A 25,101-nucleotide genomic window follows, 5' to 3' on the forward strand; every position below is an offset into this window, starting at 1 on the left:
ATATTCCAAATGCTTTAATTAAAAACATTTTTTTTAAAGGATGTGGATTAAAATACACTTTTAAAAGTTTTTTTTTTATGTTAACTGTTCAAATGTAAAAAATAAATCTGGTAAAAAGTTTATTTATCAAACTTTTTACATTTTTAAATGGTATATACCACAATAAATTAAATGCCTAGAGGAGCATACAGTAATAAATGTGCATTGTATTTAATTATATTTATTTACATTTTAAATGTACCGTATGTGTTGTGGAGTTATGCAAGTTGTGGAATGAATATTATTGTTATATCACTGCAGTTTGCAAAAAATAATAGCTTTCTTCTGCAAGTGATTAGCATTTTAAGATCTGTAAAACCTTGAGAAATCCCAGAAAAATAGGCTTTTCCTCACATTACTGCATGCAGAGTGTGAGTCGTTCTCAGACTCGGGCTGCGGGCTCGCACACATAAAGTGGAAGTGCTGACTTTACACCCTGCGAATTACATAATCACTTGAAGTGTTTGGCATCAAGATGCAAGTAAATAAAACCGAGCTGCAGTGGAAAGTGTAGTCCTGGAGCCGTTTCCCGCTCTCTGTTTACCTCGGCTTACCTCGTTTTATCTCTGCCCTGTAAAGTGCTGCAAAGAGTGTTTTAATTTAACAGCTCGCTCCGACGCGGCACAGGAAGCTGAAAAATGAATTTTGGTCCTTGGAATAAATCACGGCTGCTGCTGCTGCAACATTAAGCTGTTGGAAGTGAAGGGAAATGCGGCTTTAACACGGCGCTGGTTTCACATTAGAGCCGAGTGTTGAGCAGTAAAACACAGCTAATGTGGGAGCGGCTGACAATTAAAAAACATACTCCAGGATTTGGTATTGTTCCCGACCCCCCCTCATTAAAATAAATCTCTCACACACACACATACCATGTATACATCACTTCAGGGGACATTACATTGACTTACATGCATTTCCTGGAGACTTATCCTAACCTTAACCATAACCAACACATGCCTGACCCTAACCCTTACCCTTAACCTTACCCAAACCAAGTCTTCACCCTAAAATGAATGATTCCCCTCATGGGGACCTCCATTATGTCCCCATGAGGGAGGTGAGTCCCCACACATGACTGTGTAAACCAGGGGTGGGGAACCTCCGGCCCCCGGGCCGTATACGGCCCGCGAGACCAATTGTTACGGCCCTCGAGGTAATTTATAAACACACGCAAAAAAGAAAAACATTTATGAAATCTAGACCGCAACAAAATTAAACAAGCGAGTACCTGTTTTTCCTGGCCAAGGTCAGGGTCCGTGAACACAACACGAGCCTAACGTGGTATATGTCTCGTCTCTGACAGGGGTGCAGTTCTGCTGGAGAGCACCAGAACGTCGCTCCGGCACTTTCACAAATTGCAGTACCCATAAGGAGCCGTACACATGCCGCAGTTTTTGCGTGGCTGTGTCTTAGTTGTAAGCCCAGTGGCGATTTGTTCATCTGTCATACTGATCATACAGTCAATAACTTTGTTGTTATTAGCATCTGGTTTGCTAGCTATGCTAACGAATATAAGAAGCTTTTTCTCCAACCAGTGAGGTAAAGGCACATCTTTATATGATCATTATAGTTATAAAAAAATAAGAGAATAAAGTAAACAGGTATAAAATACTATATGACAGTAAAAAAAAAAGTTGTTATTAATAAACAAGAATACAGTGTGAAAGGAGAGTGATTTGTAAAATATCCATAAAGAAAAATAAATCTGCTTACAATTGTGTTTCATATGGGTGTTGAGAGAGGTATCCACAGATCTCTTCATGTTGCTCTCAAAATGCACCAGATTGATGCTTTTGACCTCAACATTTAAAAAAATGGGGGCATGCTCCCCAGGGAAGATTATTATTTTTTTCCCTAGAGGAGGTTAGGTCCCCCCCCCCCACACACACACACTTAAATCATGTCCACATGGATAGGAAACTAAATACATTTGCACACATCTTGTGTCCATATCTTTCTGTTTTGGTGGTCATGCCACAACCGTGCACGTGCATGCATGCGTGAGTCATGGTAAAATATCTGGATTAAGAGGTTGCTTTTTCTTTGCACAGCATGAAAGAAAGGCCAAATGAATGGGCTGTGATTTTAGTATTTTTAAGCAGAGGCCAATAATTTGTACGGCCCTCGGAGGATGTTGTAAAAATTGAAATGGCCCAGAGGAAAAAGGTTCCCCTCCCCTGGTGTAAACAGATTTAGGTCCCCACAACTATAGTAATGCTAGGCACACACACACACACACACACACACACACACACACACACACACACACACACACACACACACACACACACACACACACACACACACACACACACACACACACACACACACACACACACACACACACACACACACACACACACACACACACACACACACACACACACACACACACAGGGTTGGAAAAGGTTATTTTAAATGTATTCTGGTTAGTGTTACTAATTACCTGTTCACACAATGTTTCACAACACAAAAGTAATGTAATCTGATTACCTTACGTTACTTTTGTAACACCTCAATATCAAATGCAATGCAAATAAATAACAGAAAAAAATATGAGATGTTTTTTGTAAATGTATTATGTAAAGCAACAACATTTATGCACATTTATATTATTATAAAATGTATTGTAAAATTGTAATACTTGTAAACGTACCAGTAATCTGATAACATCTTTTTTTTTAAGTAACTGTAAGGGAATTTCCTTCTTTTGTATCCCGATTGTGAAATCTTGTTACCGTAACTCCCCAAGCTTGCAAACACAAACACACACGGAGACACACACGGGCACACTAGGGCACACACACACACAGAGGAAACTCATCGGGAAATGTAAAAGGCTGGAACAGCATATTCCTCGCTGGTGGATTTCTCCTTTCAGCTTCAAATCAGATGACAAAGAATAGGCATCGCTTAATCTGTCATCCCACTTGAGGTGCAGTAAAAACTATAAATCCCTCCCTGATCCTCGGCTGCCAGGATATTTTGACATTACACCGGATTTCTGAAAAGGCCAACTCTGGGGATATAAAGATGATGGGCAGCGCGGGGAGCTCTAACTGGGATAGATGTGTCGCTCCCACTGAGCTCACATTGTACACACACTTATTAGAGGCCTTGTCTTCCACGCTCCTCACACATTTGCTTAGAAATAACGGGAAATAATGTACATTATCTGTATCTACAAAGTGCTGTTTGGTCACGTCACATTCTGTGTTATATATCTGAACTTTGTGTGATTTATACACACAATCTGGAGCCACTGAGGTGTGCTTCCCTGCATGTCCACCTCAACCCCCCCCACACACTTGCCTCCCATTGCTTTCAAGAATCCATTAAACATCGCTCAGAGACACGCTGCTGTCTGGACTAATGTAGTGTTTCACAGTCCCGCTCTGATGAAAACCTTTCAAAACCCTGTTGGGTAAATGGATGAAGTTATAGTGCAGTATGTTTGGGAAATTGAGGCATTTTGGACAAAGGGCAATAAATCAGACGGGGGCGTATTTTAGATGAGTATTAAAGACCTTCTCCCTTATGGCAGGTCCAATCAAAACCTGGTACAATATACTGGCAGACATCTGCAAACAACAAAGAAAGTCAGGTGACATCACATCCAGGGGCTTCAAACTAGGGAATAGTGACCGATCCATACAGTATGGTGAGGACACCTAGACGCTAGGATACATCAACCTCATTGTGAAACAAGTCGAAGCTGAATCACATTGTCCACAAACAATATGTCCCGGATCTTCAAAGACATCTAGGCACTCAAAAAAAAGAGTGCCTTCAGGACAGGAAACAGGAAGGGACTCAAAAGATTCAGAGAGCGCTTAGTAGCAAGACATCTAGGAAATAGGGAGACAGAATACAGCAGAACAACTACAGTAAGGGAGTGTGGAGTATCACTGTACTCTACCTCCAGTTAACGGAGACCCTAAAGAGACTCTGCAATATTGACCAATCCCAAGAATATGTTAAAGATAACAAATTGCTTTATTGAAATGCCAATGACACCCTGTTCTCTTGAGGACAGACGTGCTACTCTTACCCTTTTCCACAATAAAATATTTTGAACATATATTGGACAAATCACAGTTTGTTCAAGTGGGACAAACCCAAAGCAAAAAAGCAAAGCAAGTAAATGTAAGGAAGCACACCTGAATGCACCATGAAGTAAAATAAGGCTGATTTATGACAGTACAGACCCTATTTACTTATTTATAGTTTCAGCTATAATGGTCACTGTAGAAGATAGATCAAAACAAGTACAATTTGTAATGTACATGAAGGAGTGCTGTTTACTGATTAATGCTCTGGCTCGAGTACAATGGCTTATTTTTTGGAGGAACTGAATCATTGGAGAAAAGCCACTATGTGCACCGACACAGGATTGTGAGATTATCCCTCGCCTACACTTTTTAATCTACCCCGTACTCCAGAGCTCAGACTACATTTAGCACGGAGCTGTCAAAGATCTCAGACACACGCCTTAATGTGTCCCACTGTCCTCACATTGTCCTAAAACAGCCCGACACTTCCCCCCCAGGTGATGTTCAACATTGTGCTTTTCACATGACACACACAAAGTCTTGTTCGTGCGACCGCTGCAGGACGTAGGTGGGTAAAGTGCTCCACACACCCACTCCAAGTCACAAGTACTCTCTGGAACAGGTGAGTGCAGAAAACAAGCCATTACGGAGGAGCCTTCAGCTGATAGCAATACAGGAGCAGGCTGTGCTTCTTTTTAGTGCTAACCTCCATCGCTCTTGTTTAACAGCACTCTCATCAGTGATAATACGAAGCAGACCCTGTGTGTCCTCTCCTTCTGACAGCCCAGTGATTACCCCACAGGCAAAATCAGGGATTTATCTGAAGGGCTCCCATGTAATTAGCGCACAGGGAAACAAGTTTAATTTCAGCATTATGTTAATCTCAAGGGGTTGTGACTAGGGGTGTCACATTTATCCAAAAACATGATTCTGATGACTTTTCATTTAAAGGGCACGGTCTGACTCAGCTTAAAACTTTTGTGTTTTTAGCACTGGCCATAATGAGACAGTGGAGTGTTGATTCCTGAATATCAGAAAACTATTTCCAAGCCCTGAAATATTATCTCTTCAAGAAAAGGGTCTTATTGTATCACTTAATTGGGTCAAACTGCACAATCTTTCAACATTTGACACATATTATCTTCAAAGAACAACTTATAATTGTCAAAACAGAAGATGGTGCAATTGCTAATCAACCATTCTTCTCAGCAACACCACTGTGAATAGTTTCAAATATTTAACTACCAATCAGTGATAAGAGGCTTTAGCAGAAGGGCCGGAACAACTGGCAGACTGAGGGGCAAAACTGTTGACCCCCCTGGTTCCTGTCAGCGCCCATCTGCTATGGAAAACACAGCAGACTTAGCATTGAATCTCCATATATTTTATTTTGCCCCTGGAACCAGACAAGGTTTATATGGAACAATCCTGCTCCATGCTTACTAAGAACTACTCAACTCTCAAAAAGTTGCCCGGACCTTCTTTGACCCAAACTGCAGAAAATGTGCAAGTGTAAGATAAAACATTTCCTGTGGCTGGAAAATGACTTTCGGTAAAGTACAGCCTCGAAGTTCAAGGGAGCCCGGCAAGAGCAAGTATAGAACACAATAGGAAGCCACACAAAGACATACATGAAGAGGTAACAGATATAAGAAGACTCCGTTGGCTTACCGTCTTCCGTAGGGACGTAGATGTTCATGTAGAGGCAGTCCTCGCTCTGATCCTGCACGTAGGTCACCACTGTATCCAAGTTGGCGGTGAACCACACTGGGAGCATATCATTGAGCAAAAAGCGGTCCTCCAAGAACTGAGGACAAACCGGAGCAAACTGAGTAGCATTCCTGATGCCCGGCCAGGACATTGGCGGCTCGGGCGGCTGGAACCTCCGCTCCCCCGTCGGGGCCAGCGCGTACGGGATCCCCAAATACTGTTCCACTGGTCCCAGGATCTCATTGGGTAATGTAACCTTCACTCCCCGCAATTTCCCGTAATTTGTAGTGACCACGGGGGAATGCTGGGCCTGAGCGGCGGCCCCACAGATGGACACCAGCCCCATCCACAGCAGGAAGTTGGCCCTGGCCGTGGAGCAACACATCCATGAAGGGCCTCCTGGCGGTGACATGCTCCTGCGGTGCTGAGCCGGAGCCTGGCAGGTCGTGGTTAAGGTCCACCGGAGGGTCCTCGTGCCCCCCCTACCCCTCCACCGAGATGAACTCCTGATTCTCCTCAGGCTGCGAGCTGAGCAAAGGAGCCGCAGCCAATCAAAGCAGCTTCAGAGCTCCCCATCCTGAGAGCCTGCATGGAGACGGGCGGCTGCTGATCGGCTCACCTGTCCGGGTCAGGAGAGGGCCTACGACGCTCTGTGGTAACCTTGGCTCCAGCTTGATGGGATATCCTGAAAAACACACAAAGAAAAGATAAAACCTACTGTATATTTTTTATCATGGTTGTCTATTTTTGATTTCCTGTTAATGTCATGATCAGCCACAGAGTTATTCTCTGTTACCTCTTAGTCTTGTTAAAAGTTTTTTTTAATTCATTTTTTCTTGTGAGTTAAATGCCTTAAAAGTCATCTTAATTCTCAAAATTAACTTATAAACTGACAATTCATTTGGTGGGTTTTAGAGAAATGTATTAATAAGTGGAGGCCTGCTGAGGTCTAGATGGGTTGACATCATTTGATGACTGTTATTTATTTTTTCTCTCTGTGAGGGAGTTTTGGAAAGCCCCCAGAATTAGAAATCAGCTCTGTGGCCTTGGGCCATCTCGTGGTCTAATGATGAAAACTAGATGGCAACCCATCCATTAAATCAATTTCCTGAACGAGCTCTGGACTCATTCCGGCGCCCCAGGTCTGGAGACATCCTTCAAATATATATATTTTTTAATTTGAAGTGGTTTGGTTGGAGAAAGTCTCACACCTGACTGCTCCAATCAAAAGATACTGATTAATTACCCTTTCAGTCAAATAACACAGGATGCCACTCAAAGTCAAATCATTTATTAAATATCATGCTGACCAGCACTGACTCCTTTCTGATATCAAATATATATATGAAAAAGCAGCATGAATAAATGAGCGCAATTCAGCTAATAGAGCCAAAGTGCATGCCAATCTTTGCAAAGCAAACTGAACAGTTCTCCAGCTTGGATTAGTAATAGAGAACAGAGGATTTAAGTGGTTACTGACTACAGCTGTAGGGATCTGTCATGTAGGCCTGCCTGCCTGCGAACACATTAACTCGAACAGGAAAATGGCTGTACAGACACCACTGAGAATCCACATTAACACAGGTGGCAGCATGAGATGGAGCCGGCAGACATTATCACCGAATGAAGCAGAAAAAGGTTTATTATGTGTCAGGGTGTATTGGAAAGACGCCATCTCAGACGGGCACTGATCATCCTGTGCAGGTGCATGGATGCCAGTTAAGTTGATATACACATGATAATAAAACAGAAGGGATATGAACATCTTGTGTTGTATCGCCCCTAAAAGCTTCATTCCCTGTGTGAATGTCTTTCACTTCCCAACACCATTTCAACTTTTGGACATGCGCAGTAGAATCTGCTTTCCAGATAAAACTGTCTGTTAACAATAATAAACAAAAACCTCAAAATAGCCCAAAAACATCAATACATACACAAAAACGGAATAATTATAAATAATGATTAATACATTAATTGAAATGAAATTCAAAGATTATACTAACTGTCTTGCCAACAATAATGTTGAATTGAATCACCCCTCAGGTTACCAGCAATGTTTTTTTGTTAATTGGTTTAACCAAGCCTTTAAAACTAAGTAGTTTTGTTTCTCTACCCTAAGGCGAGAGTCAGCAGCTGTGTTGCCATGGTAACAATCAATGACACCTGCTGACAAGTGGTACCGGCAAAAAAAGTTGTTCTTTCGATATTAACAAGCCCTTAAAAATATTTTTGGAGGAAACTAGTCTCTTAAATGTCTGCTACTGTTGTTTTCATGTCTCATTTCTGAATATCCCCTGAAAGTCTTGAGAGGCCGGCTGCACTGTAAATTATACGGAAAGCAGCACAGGGCAACTCTGGGTTATCGCTCTATACACATGGGTGACATCTTATTCACCTTAACAACCATAATAGCATTTTCGATATTTGGCTTTCGCACAAATGTTTGACTACCGATGACTCAACTTTCACTGAGACGCCAGAGGCTTTCACTGTTGGGGCAGGTCATCATACAGAAATCCATACTTTAGCTGATGTTTTCCGGGCTGGATTTACACTCACACAAAGACAGACACACATTTTTCTAAATTTGTACACTGATAGAATGTTGGTTTTACTTTTAGGACAAACAGTGAGACCATATTGGATTGTTTGCAATTGCCTAATCATGACTAGCTTGATAATATGTTATAAGTGTGAGGGACATTTCCAACATACAGATCATACATGTCCAGATTCTAGGGCTGATTTGTAGAATCTGAATCAAACATTGTGTTAGTCCACCACACATTCAATGGACACGATCATTTTAGAGGTTATTCAGGGGGCCAAAGCTACAGTTAATCAACCCTTCTCCAATGGTCTATATCGACATATGGATAGATACAGATTAATTCAAAGCATAACAATGCATTTGATTTAAATGTAACAATAGTGCTGGGGTCAACAGTGGAGTCATATCTGTAGAGGACCTAGGACTGATCCCTGAGGTTCTCCACCGATGATTCGTCGTCGATTGCAGCTAGATTATGCACACAAATAATTCATTAGTTCAATGCAGCATGTAAGCACAGTCCTGTATATACTTAAGAAATAAAGGCCTTTTCTTGAATGCCTCTAGCATTTCAGTTTACAATGTGCTTTAGTGGTGTACAGGGGACGTTAAAAGAAACACAACCAATTGAATTAGCACAAAGTGATTGCATAGTGGACCTGGAGCCTGTAGAGCTCCTTGAGAGTCAGGGATGAGTTGCCCATTTTGACCAGTGTGTTATCCAGTATAACTTCAAGGAATATAATGGAGGAATCACTAAGAGTTAGACTCCTCAATTTTTTATTCTGAGCTGAAAGCCAAATAATAGGAAAGAAAAAGAGACAAAATAATACATTGCTTGTTTTGGTCTTTTCATGGTATTCGTTTCCAGTAAGAAAATAGTAGAATGATACCATATTTATCCTTCAGATGCACAAAAGACCCCTAGGTTTTCCTAAATTCAAAGTCATTCTATCATCAAACTAAAGGACACTCACAGAGTCCTACTGAGAGTTATTAAGGCCATGGGTTACTGAACACAGGAACCCAAGAATAGAATATAATTGATCTTCATTTTCACCCCTCAGCTTCTCCTCCATGCACCCATTACATTTCACACATTTGCATATTAATAAGGACAATCTGTCTTTAACTCTCTGAGCTCATTGGTACCACAAGTGACAAAAAAGACACACAGTATGTGCTTATGTGTTCATTAAACAACCCCATGTCTGGCACCTGTTTTGAAATGAAACTATATTTTCAATTATCCACATATCACTGCATATACGTAGATATCCTAGCAACAGGAGACAAACTGCCTTGAAGACATCATTTTTTTGGTGTTAGTGCAACCACAGGCTGTTCATCCTTGGCTGTTTGCCTACAAGAGCAGTTATATAATGATGCAATTTGCAACTATATGAGGAATATCAGGATATGTGTTTGCACATGGCAGCACGGGAACTGTAAAAGCAGTGAATGTGGCGACACTTTGCAAAATTGTTGCTCAATGTTCACTGAGGTGACACAGTAAGGCTTGTACATGTTTCTGTGATAAATGGACCCTGTGTACAGTATGTGTAATAACGTGGGGTTTTATGACAACCTGTCCTTCAGAATGCTCCGGGTGCAGAGCGAGCTCTCCTTGGAGGAGGCACACAGGAGATTGCGAACATTGTTCTCACTCTTAATGATTATATGAGATAAATCCTATGAATAGCAATGAAGGCGCTCTCTGTCATTTGCATTTCAATCATTATAAAATGATCCTTTCAGAGGCCCCCTGTCTTCCTAACTATGAAATGTCACAGACCTACACAACACCATCAGCTTATAATTACTGCATTTACATACTTGATATAAATACAGTACTTTATATACATTTACAGTATGTTGTGACTGTACGATCACAATGGGGGGCAGATTTAATAAGATTTACTGCACATTACTGCCACTTTGTAGAAGATACTGTAGAACGGGGCTATTAAATGACACATTCAACCAGACATGTTGAGCGGCCTGTTTAGAACATGTTTTTAGCTGGTGTTGACATCAAATGCAAATTAGTACAGAATAAATGCAAAGGTACTTAACCAAAAACATACTTTCTCAAATATAATATCCATCTCCCACACGCACAAACTTTTCAGACATTTCATGCAACTTTACACATATCCATCATCTGCCGCTGTCTTATTGCTGTTGTTGTTGTTGTTGTTGTTGTGGTATAAAACTAACAATCTGTTTATCCTGATCAATCAAGAATCCATAGTCCAACAATGGCAAACCCGTCAGTGCCGAAAAAACAACTGCACAACTGCTTTGGTACCTTTTCATCTTAACAACAATGAACGTCTTCAAGGACATACTTTCGGAAAATAAATGCCGGAATCTTTGGATGCCTCTCTTTATGATTGCCATTCAGCACAGATACAAATACTGGGCCTTTAAACTAATATCAATAACCATGTTTTTTCCAAGCATACTTCAGAAACATCCATCTATCCGTCCAGTATCTGTGCCTGCTCATCGGCTGTGGCTCAGGAGGTAAAGCTAGTCACCCACCAATCAGAATCCAGTCAGAACATGTGGAAGTGTCCTTGGATAAGATACTGAACCCTGAATTGCTCCCGAAGGCACCGCCATTGTGGTCGAGTGCGAGTGAAAGAGCGTTAGATTGAATGATGAGCAGTTTAGAACCTGTATGGTAGCCCTGCCAACTGAGTGTTAACGTGTGTGTGAATGGGTAAATGCTTGCATGTATAATAGAAGCCTTTTCAGGTGCTGGGAGATTAGAGAGCATTGTATAAATGCATGTTCTTTTATCATTTATATTTTACAAGGTTGTTTCACACGCCAGTATACAGCTTGTCTTTGGACAATGGAAGGTTTAGGAAGTGCAAGAGACACATATGATGCATCTCACAAATAAATAAGGCATGTATGCTTTCACATTCTTACAAATGGTTACTTGGTTCCAAAAGCCAATAGAATGCATTTCTAAGAAGAAGAAGAAGAAGAAGAAGAAAATGAAGCTATTGTTCCCTTCCCCACCTCGGCAATAGACATGCCTATGAAGCAATTTGGGGTTAGGTGTCTTGCCGAAAGACATGTTAAATGTAGGGGAATGAAGCGCCAACCATCTGATTGGTAGATGCCAATTTACCAAACCCACATCCCTTGAGAAATAAGCGACTTCGTCATGAGCCATTAGAGTGGCAACGGAAGAAAATGACTGCCCAATCATAGTTAAGCGTGCATGCTGTGGTTAACGCTCCCCACACTGCTTTAGCTGAGTGCTATTCTGTGTAAATGTTCTAGTAATGTGACATGCTTGCTTCATGCTTGCACTCAAGAGGACCGATGGTAGCTCCGCTCCTGAGGTTTGACCACACTGCAAAACAGGGAATTGACCACAGGAACCAGAGTGTGATGAACAAAGGCTCTTTAAGTATGCGGGAAAAAAATTGCAAAACCACTTTTTATCCCAACATAGTTTCTTGTTTTAAACCCTGCAGGAAGAGATGCTGCTTTTAGCATCCAAACAAACATAGGACTGCAGTGAGGACTCACACTAACAAAGCCCTTAGCTATACTCTCTTCACTGTTCCAAATACAGCATGCATGGTTAAATATTAAAGTCAACAGATCTATTATTTTACATTAGCACAGAGGAATAAATGTGAGTGGGATTGACATACAACCGGACGTCCAGCTGTGCGCTAATTCTCCCTCAGAGCTCCATTAGATCTCACAACACAATAAATTACTTTAATAGCAGATCCTGCTGCAGCTTCCACAATGCCTGTTGTTTCTATCCGTCAGTCACATGAGCACAGGTCACAAAGGCCTGCAGTGGAAATGACAACAATATGGAAGTGATAACAATGGGAAATGATTACTGTGTATGATGCAATGAATCTGCAATGTGATGGTTAAGCTCCAGTTTGTCATATTTACTTTAAATGGTCAGATAAAATAAAAAAGATTGAAGGTAAAACAGTCTAGATTATTCTCTGTCAAAGCAATTTCCTGCACTTGTCCCCTGACATGTTCCAGGAATCCTCAATACTATTTGGGAACATGTCGGAGGAGATTAAGGAGTGATGTTTGCCTTTCCATTTTAAATGACATGACTTTCATCCTGGATGAACTGAGCAGTTTGTTGAGAGTGGACAGAAGCCAAATCCGAGGAAAGGGGGAAATGATTGATTGTGGTACATGAACAAATGTTTCTTACATTAACATGTGAAGCTGGGCTCGCTCAGTCACTGTCAAACTGAGAATTAGCATAATGTTCAAATGTCAAGTTGGTGTGAATCGCACACCTGGAAGAGCATCTCTGCTTAAGATGGCGAAGGAATGCAGCATCAGCTTCAGAACGAGTCAAAGATAAACTGCACTGGAGGAAGATGTCACACTTGATAGAAATATATATGCATTAGAGGTGGATTTACGATCACCCCTGGTACAAAAGCAGTGCAAACCTGAGCAACAGCCGAATTAAGTCTAATCTTATATTTTCCACTGTGATACTTTTATTCTTCCATCCCCATGGGCTTAAAGTCACTGTGGACATGATTTAATCTCAGAGCATGTCTGTGCATGACAACACACACAAGGTCATCCCGTGTGGAGCTGCAGAACAGACAGAGCCCTGCCGTCTGCATGCCACCCAGTGTGAGCACCGGCTGGAAATCACAGCATTAGCAGCAGTGTGGCTGTGGAAAAAAAATCATGCATACCACAAACCTTATTCAACCCCCCCCCCCCCCCCCCCCCACTTTTTTTTTTTTTTTTTCGTTTCCCTGACAAAACCCACACTTCCAGATATCTACACCCCCATCTTGTGGCTGTTTGTATAGCGATGCGCGCACAGAGGCTCTGCAGAAAAAGAGTTGGAAACGCAGGTGTGAAAACGGTTTCAATGCTTTACCATGTAAAGGGGCACTCTTTGTGTCGCCACAACACCACCACCAGCTCCACCAGCACCACCAGCAGCAGCTGCACTGCCTCTCCTGCAGAACAAAGTTCACCGAGCTGTTGCACCCAGTCTGCACTGATTTACACTCTTCATAAAACGCGTCATCACCATCAACATTTACAAGTGAAAGTGCGCAAGAATGAGCCTCTGCAGACAAAACAACTCTCCATTGTTGCTAATATTTCCTAATAAGTCAGAATACATGACATCCATGTAAGGTGGATATATTCCCTGTGCTCCTTTTTCATGACACTGACGCGCCGGACATGGAAAGGAGGAGCGCCTGAAAACGCACAAAGGTCCAGCCAGTGTTTTCCTTCTTGAAGGGGAAAGCTCAGCATCTCAGCATCTCAGCCCCCCTTTGCAGCACTCACCTCAGCCCGGGTCTCCACCGGCTCCCCCTCCTCCGTCAGTCCCGACTCGAGTCCAAACACACGGCTAAAAAACCCAGTAAAGTCCAGCCTCCTGCTCCGCAAATCCAAAGTAAGAAGTCCCGACGTGCTGAAGGCAGCGCAGCTATGCCTCTTGCCTGCGCCCGTTATTGTGCGCGCGCGTGCGTGTGTGTGTGTGTGCGCGCGTGTGTGTGAGGAGAGAGGGGGGGAGATGCGGCTTTATCAGCACAGAAGATGTTTCAATGAGTCATTGCAGAGGCTGTGGAAACGCAGCTGAATCTAATTGCTCTCATAGAGCGAGTGTGTTGCAAGGACAAGATTAGTGTTAGAGAAACCAGGTCTCACTCCCCCCTCCTCCCTCTGTCTCTCTCACTCTCTCTCCCCCCTTGCCTGTCTGCTTCTCTCACTCCCCTATCTATTTCTCTTTCTCACTTTTTCCCCTCTTTCTCCATCTCTTCCCTTCTCTCTCTATTTATCGTTCTCTTTCTCTCACCCCCCATCCCCTCCCCTCTCCAGCTTGCCATTGGACTACACCTCCTGAAATGTACTCCGCCTGCAGCCAATAGATTGCCGCATTCTCTCCATCACCTCTAACCAGCCGCGGTGTGGTGGCAGCTCTGGCATGAAGCATGGAGCATGGCAGGGAGAGGGAATGGGGGGTAAAGGGGGGCTGAGTCTCCCTCTTCCTCCCAGTAGCTCTGGGAGCAACAACACGCACCCATGAAGATAAACAGAAGAGTTCAGTGTTGGTTATTATGCCATGTGATGGAAGACATGTGGACAAAATTGGCTCCAGAGCTTATAAAAAGTAACTAAGTACATTTACTTGAGTACTAAGTACGGTACTTCACATGAGTGTTGCCATTTATATTTCTACTCCATTAATTTTGGGGGTGAATATTGTGCGTTTTACTCGTCTACATTTATTTTTAGTTGCCTTATAGATCACTATACTTCAATATGAATTGTGATGCACTGTTACGGATTGACATACCTACTATTAAAAAGTGTCAATAAAGTTAGCACCACCTTTGCAAGATGCAACAAAATGGTTAAAGATTCATTATAATCCAATATTATGATGTTATTCACAAAAGCCAGTCTCATAACGAGTTTTTGTAAAGGTACCTCTTCCACCTCTGGATAAAGATCTCCAAATAGTGTTGATCTGTGTTGTCTTAAATGTAGCAAATAATAATAATGATGTGTGAAAATTGCTGACATTTTTATCCAACATTGGTAAATCGCCACAAAACTGGGCTCGGGCATTTGTTGAAAGTGACAAAAAATATGTTTGTTTAGAACTGTGCTTCGGTTTCTGTTTAAGACAAAGCATTGTTGGTAAAAAAAATAAAAAATAAAATGCTTTTAACACCAATTACAGACACCGAGCAGACAGAAAATATATTGTTTCTTACAGCCGAGTCTCTTACAAACAACACAGAATTAACGTGTCATCTCGGACAGACTTCTGGCACCTTAATAGCGCCTGCTGCTTCCTGCTGTGACCCCGCGTCATTATCTGCACGACCACAAGAGGTCACCTTACAGGAAATAATAATTACAGGTCGCTTTGAACAAACAATCAATAATGCGGTCTTTCTGTAAATGTTCTAACATACAGGTGTATTCACCAATTAAACACCTCTGATCATCCTGGGACGTCACAGATTGAAACTGAAGTTGCGCATTTAACAACTTTAAGACCCTTATGGTTTAAATAAGGGCTATTCAAGTGATGCTGATTTACTGACGTCAATATCCCAATGTAAGTCAATGGGAAACATTTCAAAAATGATGCCAACATTTGGTCATTACGTACATTAGCTACTCCTGAAGGCTTTGGCTCCAGGACAACGTGATGCTCAACCTTAAAAAAGGCAGCATTTTTTCCACATGCTTAAAGTCTTCGTGATGTTCCCCTACCCCTTTTTTGCTTTTCTTATAGAAGATGTCAATCTTATGAAACGAATACAATTCACATATTTTTTATCTCAAGAAAGCAACGACCAGCAGATTCACAATCTGCATAATTCATCCTTTCCCCTCAACAGTCTGCATTTAAATTGAGATAATGATAAAAAGCTGGAAATGGATGCTTCCGAAGTTGAAATGGGATTGCCTGAGATATTCAAGGTCATATCGAATCTACACAAATAAAATCATGGATGTTCCTTGTGGGGGAAACTTCTGAAGCAATTGGAGTCAGGACTCAGAGACACGAGGAGAGCACACAGTTGAGATGCCACAATCAATTCTGAAGAACTCTACCCCAGACCCATGTATTTAGCTATAGTTCAGAGAGAATAATCAACAAGATAGAAGCATAACTCCTCGATCAGCTGACGCCAACAGGCAACAGGGAGACAAAACACTGAGAGCACAGCAGCCAAGGTTACAGGTGCGTGTGCTCAGTCAGGGCAGTATGAACTGGTAAACTGGGTCAAAGTTATGGACCTTGGAAATGATTTCCCCAACATTCCTCATGGTGGTGTGAGTGACGGCGTCCTGCAGCAGGACTGAAGAGGAGAGGAGCCTGAGGACGAGGCAGAGTGCTGCAGCCAGCCTCCCTTTGATATGACCATCATTTATTCCCTCTCCCCACATCAGAACCCTCAGCGGTGGGGGGTATCCTCCTCCCTCTGAAGTATCTATCAGCCTCAGTCAGCAGCTCGGCCCACATTGACTCGGTGACTTTCATGAGAGTGATGAGGGGACGTCACTGCTGCCAGGCTGAAGCCAAATCAAATGTTGAGCAGGATTACACATCCACCTGCAACCTGTGGCAGCGCGCCTCTGCACACGACACGTGACCTTTCTCCCCCCGCTGCGGGATGGAACTGCCACGGACGATTTCATCACCCAAAATACAGCCAGGTTTGAAATCAGAGAAAATTACAATATAAAACCTGATATAAATAAAATATTCTGGTTTTCACTATACCATCACTACATTTAAACGTCTACACCTGTCAAACACAACTCTTTCAGTGTGTAGGCTACCTGAGATTTATCTACATTTGAACTCAAACTGATGATATCACTATCAGAATTAGTTAGCATTAGCAATTTACAGACTGCTCAATTAACCGAAAAGTTAACAATGGTTTCTCTCAAAGACCAGTAGGCCTATAGTGATACGGTACTCAAATAGTTACAAAATACCACGTGAATAACTATTGTAGTGCTGCGTTTATAGAAGCTAACACAAACGCGGCTAGTCGAAGTGTATTTTGCCATACTTCGCATTGGGATGCACTTTGGCACTTAAATCAGAATAAGTATTTGAGACAGTATATGGAGTGTGTGTGTGTGTATGAAAGGAGTGTGTGGCCATGTGCACTCCTGCAGAACGATGAGGCTGTCAGACCTGCAGACGTTGAGCAGCTCCACAAGTCGGGGGCAAGAAGTGTGCCGTTTAATGCTTCACAGAGGACAAGGCGCCTCTGATGATTTAGACAAACAGTGGCAGTCACCACATGCAGAGAGATAGATACAAGGGGGGGGGGGGGGTCAGAGACGGCAAGGACTCCTCTCTTCCTCTGTGTTTAAGCACAGACAATCCCTGTCGCCTCGGGGTAGGGTATCACACAGATACATAAAGGCAGGGACGGCCAAGGCATGACGGTGGAGCTCTTCAGGAGCAGATAGCTCTCTGCTGTTGACGTCTGAAGACGTGGAAAAGTCGGAAAAGATTTTTCTTCCAGTCTTTAACCATGATCTGTCTACTCCACAAAATAAGCTTACTCTGCCAGTCAATGCGGGTCACTCATCTGCTGCTGAGCGCTCAGAGACTTAATGCCCTCAACTTCCCTCAAAATACTCTCTCCAGCCTTCCCATGAGACCATGTAGGACTCTTTGTAAATTCCACCAATTTACGAGAAAACAAACTCTGGCCCCATGCAGTTCATTCTGGTTTTATGTGCGGAATATCTTTCCTCCCCTTGGTAAATTAATATTCTCCTTTAGCCTTACAAGTGACCTCTTGGAGTTGTGTGAGTAATGAATGTTAATCTCTTGGAAGGAAAGTAGTGTGATGTTATAACCTTGTAGGTCTGGCATTCGAGTGTAGCTTCCAAGGATTTACGTTCATATTGCATGATTCTGCAGCTCAGGATTTTGCTCCGGCGCCAACAGTGCCAGTAAGAAAGTGTGTCTATGAGGAAAGTAGGGGTAGGCAGGCATCCAGTCATGGTGCAGGTATTGTAGGAATGTAAAGTATTGTAATAGGACTTAATGGTCTTTGCACTATCATTCAAAAGCAACAATGCAATAGGATTGCTCTTGTTCCTACTGTCAACCATGGGTTATATCAAGTATCTTATTTTGATAACTTTACAAAACCTAGAAAAAAAAGCAGGGTCAGATAAAAGAAAATTGCAGACCTCATTGACCACAACACCAACACTGTATTTTATATCCTTTGTGCCTTTTAAATGCATTACATTTGCTGCTAACGCCCTACATTTCCAAAATACTGGATACATAAAGATTTTCTGATTTGGAAGGATTTGACCAATATCCTCATCGCTATATCGGGCAAACATAACCACCATATAACGATCATATATTGTTCTGGCCTAATCCTAGAGAGAAGGCTTTGAGAACAGGATTTAACATTCTTAAATGTCCGCTGTGGCTCTGATGTCGCCAGAGTTTTCTCCACTTGGTTATGGAGACTGCAAATGGTAAAATATATTCATGGCTGCCTGCTTTACAAACTGGTAGTTTAAAAGTAGCTAAGGCAGGGAGACTCGAACGAAAACGTTTCATTGAGATGCACCAAGGGAAATGTGGAACGCTGGGATTCAACGCTCGCAACCATTTTGGCAGCTGACTCTAGACAGAAAATCTCAATTTGGTGGGGCCTAGCTGGGGCTGTGTTTGAATCAGCAGGCAGCAACAAGCACAACAACATGTAATAGGATGAGACACCTAAACTAGCCTAAAAACATCTGTAAGCTGTAATATCTTCATAGTGTTACACCAATTTTAAAACTGCTTCTAGGTCCTACAGAAGAAGATCTTCAATTAGCAAGAAGTGAATTTATTATAGAAAAGCTTTGTGTCTTTAGGATTTGAGATTCAGTAAGTCAAGCAAACACTTAGCCGAGGTGGTTATGTGCCAGAGCTAGCTTAACTCTTAGTGTAAGTAAGCTTAGAATTAAAATGACAGATTTAAAACAAACTTGTGGCTTTTTTCCTTTGTTTCCCTTTGCTAAATCTTTCATTTATTTGTTTTACTTACAGTTGTGATGACTGGTTTGGCTTCAATTCAGTAGTTACAGATCCCGTCTCCCTCACCTGCTGTGCATCAGCTAATCAATGTGCACACTTGGACCTCATTAGCCTCATCAGCCCTACTCTTCTTTTTGAGTATACCTTGGGGTTTATCTGCCCTTTTATAGATTTTTTCTGAAGATCGTATCATGTTATTTTGCACTTCAAATCATGGTTGGTTCCCCCACAGCTGTTACTGGAGCACTGATCTGAGGGGATGAAGGTCAGGTGTTCGCAGGGCTAACAGGGAAAACTTATAAAGCCAGCACAGACAAATATAATTATTTTTCAGCTTTTTGACATTTTTTAAAACTCATGGTTTGCACATGTGGGGAGAGTAACGCACATTTAGTTTTAATAGGGGGATTGGTCATGGGTGTGGCCAATTGAGAAAGCCACGCCGATGAGCCATTTTCAAAGTCAAACCCCGTTCTTCGAAATTCACGTATTAAATTTGGATGTAGCGTTGTGAGTGCCTCATTTCTGAGTAGTTACTAAAGTCAAATAATAAGGTTAATATCATTACTTGACGAGTTTGAGGAGCGGTGGTCTGATGTAAATATATCATACTAAATAGGATCTTTAAAAAAGTGGATAAAGGACCTTGGACCCCAGGACATAGGCACAAAAAGACAATGCAGGAAATCAGGACACAGGCTCGTTAACTGAAGGGCAGAGACGTGTTTCACAATATATTTATTTTTATATAAATGCAATCAAAAGAACTCTGGAAATGTTGCTGTAAGGTCAAATCATTGGTTAGAAACAACAATTTAAAATGAGCTTTATTGTAGAATGTGTTCTATATTATTAATATTTATCTAAAATGTGACATTAAAAGTCTATATAAGAACAGCCACACTATGGGTACAACCAAATACTCACCAGGTGCAGTCACAGCAAACAGGCCCTGCACTCTTGGCCCCCGGTGCTCTTGACCACAACAGTGAGGGTTAATAGAAAAAAAAAACTTCCACATAGTTAGCAAACCGAACAAAACAGCAGTAAGTGAACCCAAAAGCAATGGTTGAATGAAGGTTAAAAATGGCTCACCATGTGGCTGAAAAACAATTAAACTGCTGCTCTACTCACCACAGGAAGAGGTTTTGGATACTGAGCTTCAGGACAATCTGCAAGGAAGCAACAAGTTAGTATAAACTGAAACAAATGTATCCTTAATAATAAGTGAAGCAGCCTACCTGCACCACCGACCATGACAGCAGAGCCAAAGAAAGTCAAAGAGGGCCACCAGGTGTATTTTAAACTCTGCTCTAATGAGGGGAGTGTTTGGGGGAGGAGTCAGGCCTTGAGGTGCATTCAAGTGCACTACTCAAAACAAGTTGATGACCAAAACATGTTACACTCTAGTTCAGAAGTTAAATAATAAAACCAGGGTGTTTGTTTGTTGTTTAAATTCCAATTTTTTTTTCTTTTGTCCCCTCTGTTTTTTGGGATTCGCTGGAGGTATTTCCACTGCCTGTTTTGCATCGGTATTTTTACCCTTCCCTCTCCTTGACCTGTCAGTGATCCTTGCCACTCAAACAGAGGAGAGCACCTCGCAGACGTCCCCTGTCACCCGTCAGTCTCATGAATGTGGATTGATGTTGCCCACAGTTTCTCTTTACTTTAGACGGCAGAATTTCCCAGGCGATCCGTTGACCATCTGAGATTTGATCCTTATCCTAAACGACAGCTTCCATAGAGAGCTGGCGTACAGACTGATGGGGTGTCATGGATCACAATATGTTCAGGACATCCTAATGTCTAAGGTGAATAGCATATTTCAGTCGTGCAGATGGTGTTTGTTGGGCATTTAATCAATATATGTCATTAGTTAGGTAAAAGTAATGTATTTGAGTGAGACAGAATGGATTTAGCTTTTCTCATGTTTCAGTTAATGTCCTTTAGCAATCCCTTTTTCTTACTGGCTTTTCTGTCTTAACATATAAGCCTTGTTGTCAGTCATTTCTTTATTTGCCTTCTTTATTTGGCCATTGCATCAGATTCACCTGTCTCTCAGTCTGTCAGAAAACACTCTGATTTGAGCAGCTGATGACGAGTTGAGCAGTCATGACGTGCATTATTAAAACATCTCGTGTAATAAAGTGCAACTGATGTGACTTTCAAAACTTCAAACCAAGTCTTAGATGAGCTTTGAAAATCAAATATTGTAGCATTTGGAAACCATTGTTGCTGACTGACACATCTAAATGAATTGGTAAAGCCTTTTATCTTCGGAGTGTCAACCTGTTGGGAAAATAAAACGTGGGAAACGATTTCACCTATCAAACTACATCGCAATAAAAACATAGGCAAGTCTCTGTTAGTTAAATTAATATTCAACCCTAACACTAGTTGGTCAAATATTCACATTGTGAGTTCACCAAGGCCATTCACTCAGCCGATCAGATTTAGCCCATCTATTTACCCGAATATCTGGTTGCTGCGAATGTTCAAAAAGTTTTTTCTCCTGCTGTCAGCTCAATGCAACCTTCCTCCACCCAATTCATCTCTGCACTCCATATATCCCATTGTGCATGTCAACAAATAAATTGCAATACACTTCAAGCATCCCCCTCTATTCACAGTGCTTTTATGCAATGCAAAGGACTGAGCCGCTCTGCTTTCACTTTATACTATTGACTTTATTCATTTCTTTCACCAAGGACAACACATACAACATTAACATGATGTACAGTACATGAGTCCGACGAAGCCAAAGGGGTATATCAGCCGCTGTCCCTTTGGAAATGGGATATAAATGAAATCTGGTCCGGCTGCTGTGACACTTTGACACCAATCCTGTTCATAACTCATGTTCTGTATACGTTACAGTGGGACTGGGCTTTCTGTAAAGCTCAGTAAGGATATGGATGCTTTCCTCTTTGTATTCTGTTTTGGCAGGGTAGTGCTATCAATTGCAGCAGCTCGGTTTTTTCAAGTCAGTAATTGCTAAAGCTCCTTTTTCCTCTATTTGTTTTTGATTTGCCTCCAGCCACATGATGTTTTTCAACCTTGTTGCCTGACGCAGTTTTTGCAAATTGTGTGAATTGATGTTTATTCATTTATATCGGTACACAAACCTCTGATCCACACATTGAATTAGCCTATTATCTCATAATTGTGCTTCTAGGATGTTATGAAGGAAAAATGTCAAATGATTTCTTGGTGAACTTTACCCCATGCAGTTAAAAAAAGGAAGCATTTAATGTATAGCTCATATTTTCCAATTGAACCAAAAGAGGTATAAAAACTATTTGACTAACCTCCTACGTTGTGCAAAAACAAAACTGAATTTTTTATTTGTATGAAAATGAACTGAAATATAACGAATCTACCCCTAAACAGGAAAAGAAACACCTCATGGACTTCTGGCTACATTTAAAGATAGTGAATCTCTAATCACTGACCCGAAAGTTCTCGTTATAAATTCAATGACATCTCTAGAGAAGAATGTAAAAAATTCGAATCAGTTATTTTTGTATTGGCCTTTATCTTCCCTTCAGTTCTTCTGAAGTTTCCGATCAAAAGGATGTCCTGGATGTCCTTGTTAATCTAAAAGCACATCTTTATTAATACAGGTTATCCAAGACCACATAACGCATGTACTTCTTTTCATAATAACAGCAACATTATATGAACGGTATGGATTTCACAAAACAAATCATCATATAATGCTATTTTTCAACGTATTGATTAGATAACAAAAGCCCTAGACGACCATGAATTATAAACTCTTGTTTGGATTTGTCAAAATCAATACAGTTATTAATTAATCTTTGCTTGCCAAATGAAACGTGCATTGCTCTCAGTATTTTGAATATACACGTGAGACGTTGTGTTCACGTCTTACCAAACATCCTATGTGGGGTCCCACAGGGATCAATTAGTGGCCCTCTTTTTCTCTCTCTTTTTTCACAGTAACAGTAAACAAAAACCTTCATATATAGTTCATATAACATGACTATCATTGTTTATGTGCTGCTTATATTAGACATGGTATCTTTGGGCAGCTTATCATCCAGCGAATTGGGGAGCAGCTTTCGGGGAAACACCCGGGTAACTCTCCACATGCCCGCCAGAGACAAAAAAAAAACAAAGCTGGGCAGTGGGGACAAACCCCCTCCCCCCCCCTGACCTTGACCTGTGAGCAACAGGCAGCCCCGCAGCACTCTGAACCCATTAGTCCTTGGCACAAGCTGCCAATGCTGCAGCTCTCATTGGCTGGTTTGAGAAATGTTGCTTAATCACATGAAATCATAAGCAGTGTGCATTAGTTTGTGTAATCACGCATGTCCCCGGCTGTGTGAGTCAGCACAGTGAGGAAACAAACGGTGTCAGATGTTTATTAGAGCTGCATTAGAACTCTATCTGTTGGACGCTAAGTGGCAGGGTGGAAGGCCACCGTCACGCAGCTGCCATGTTGGATTAAGATGGATTATTTGTTTGGCAGGAAACTAATCCTGGGTGATTGCTGACTGGCTACAATCTCCATTTGTTGTGATTGCTGCTTGTATTAAAACACCTGGCTGCTATCCCTCCTTTAATGTATAACAGTGACACAGTTTTTATTTTTCATGGAACTTCATTAGTAGCACCATCCGAGACATTACTCATCCCTTAATTATGTATTCATAAAGTCACCAGGGTTATGAGTTCTTGGAGAAAATAGAGCAGAACTGTGCTTTGTGCATTATAGTTTCTCAATTGAACCATTCTTGTTACATCTCTGTATAATTAAAGTAGACATTGCTTGGCACATAGAGCAAATTGTTTTAGATTTATTTGCAATCTTTTTCTGCATTTCCACCTCAAACATCTTATTTGAGTTTTAACAGTGAAGAGGATCCTCAGGGTGCTTTTAAGGGTCGGGAAGGCAAATTAAGTTATATCTAAGAGAGAGAAAGGCTGCTTCTGGGTGGAACACCGGTTCAGGAAAGGTTCAACTCTTATGGAGGTTTGCGCTCTGAGTGCCTTCTCATTAGCATGAGTGATGGAAACTCCTTCTGATTTTAAACTTGGCATGGAATTAATTTCCGCTGCCTCTCCATGCAAATACTGTTCTACACCCCCGCATCACTGTGTGGAGAGCTTTTCAGGCACTTCTCAGAAAGCAGGAAGGTGGTCTGCTGGAGGGGGACCGTACCCTTAACCTTACACACAACGCAGAGTGTACCTGCTCGCTATCTCTGCCTTGTTAAAACTATTTTATTCTACTGCCTTACTCTCAAATATCCTTTATTTCATGAATCATTTCTTTTTTTCTCCCTGAACAATGGCAGTTGGTTGTAATTAGAGGGAAAATGCAGAGTGCACAGCCAATTATGTCTTTGCAATAAATTGCTTTAGTGCACCAGAAAGTGAATTCATCAGAACACAGCAGGTGGGCTGAACATAGTTGATGGGAATTGAATTAAACTATTTGTATCTTTATTTCTTCAAGGAAATTGCCACTTCCACTGCACTATTGCATTTCATAGATCTTTCCAGGAACCCTTGTAGGAAACTGTTTGGAAATAATGGCCAATAAATAAAAAAAGACCTGCTCTGTGCATCACACACCCTCGCTGTCATCTGACACTTTGATCTGAGCCTCAGTGGGTTTTTCCTGACTGTTAAATATACGGTGCGCGCTCATGGTTCAAAGCAGTCTGCACTGACCCCATCTCTTCTTGTACAAAGAGTGGAGGTGGACTGCTCAGTATTCAGCGCGTTCCGCACAAAGGTTTCCCTCAGCCACAGATCTTTGAGCAGCATCGGTGTGACCTAAATACAAAAATTGTTGTGGGAATTTTAACACATGATGCTCCTGGTCTGCTGCTTATGCCATTTAAGTTCAGCAAGCAGGTGTGAGTGATAAACTCATCACACAACTGGATAGGGCCGGCAGGTGAAAAGAGTCAAGGGGGGGCGGATAATTACACTGGTTGGACATTACATACTTCAGATGTTTTCATTTCTCATTTTCTTTTTTTGATAACAGCTTAATTTATTTGGCTTTGCTAATGTGTGCACTGTTACACACCAAACTAAATGTGTGTTAACCCTGTTGGCAAAAACCTGATTCTGATTTAAACAGAAATCTCATCAATGTGACTAATACTTTGTAT

General features: G+C 41.6%; 1 protein-coding gene across 2 annotated transcripts in view; it reads right to left on the reverse strand.

Moving 5' to 3' along the window:
• The window catches only part of nlgn4xa (neuroligin 4 X-linked a), a 67,302-nt gene extending 48,250 nt beyond the window's left edge, over positions 1-19,052 (reverse strand). Inside the window, exons 1-2 of one of the 2 annotated variants that reach the window (XM_079668851.1) lie at positions 18,960-19,052; positions 5,763-6,486 (exon numbers count right to left, since the gene is read on the reverse strand). In XM_079668851.1, coding sequence (XP_079524977.1) covers positions 5,763-6,213 — 451 coding nt within the window. In that variant the 5' untranslated portion in view covers positions 6,214-6,486; positions 18,960-19,052. Of the gene's footprint in view, positions 1-5,762; positions 6,487-13,692; positions 14,048-18,959 lie in introns of those variants that run through there. The other variant, XM_079668850.1, reaches the window with a different exon arrangement.
• Positions 19,053-25,101: the final 6,049 nt, after the last annotated feature.

Source organism: Notothenia rossii (assembly GCF_949606895.1).
Source record: "Notothenia rossii genome assembly, chromosome: 3".
NCBI lineage: Eukaryota > Metazoa > Chordata > Actinopteri > Perciformes > Nototheniidae > Notothenia > Notothenia rossii.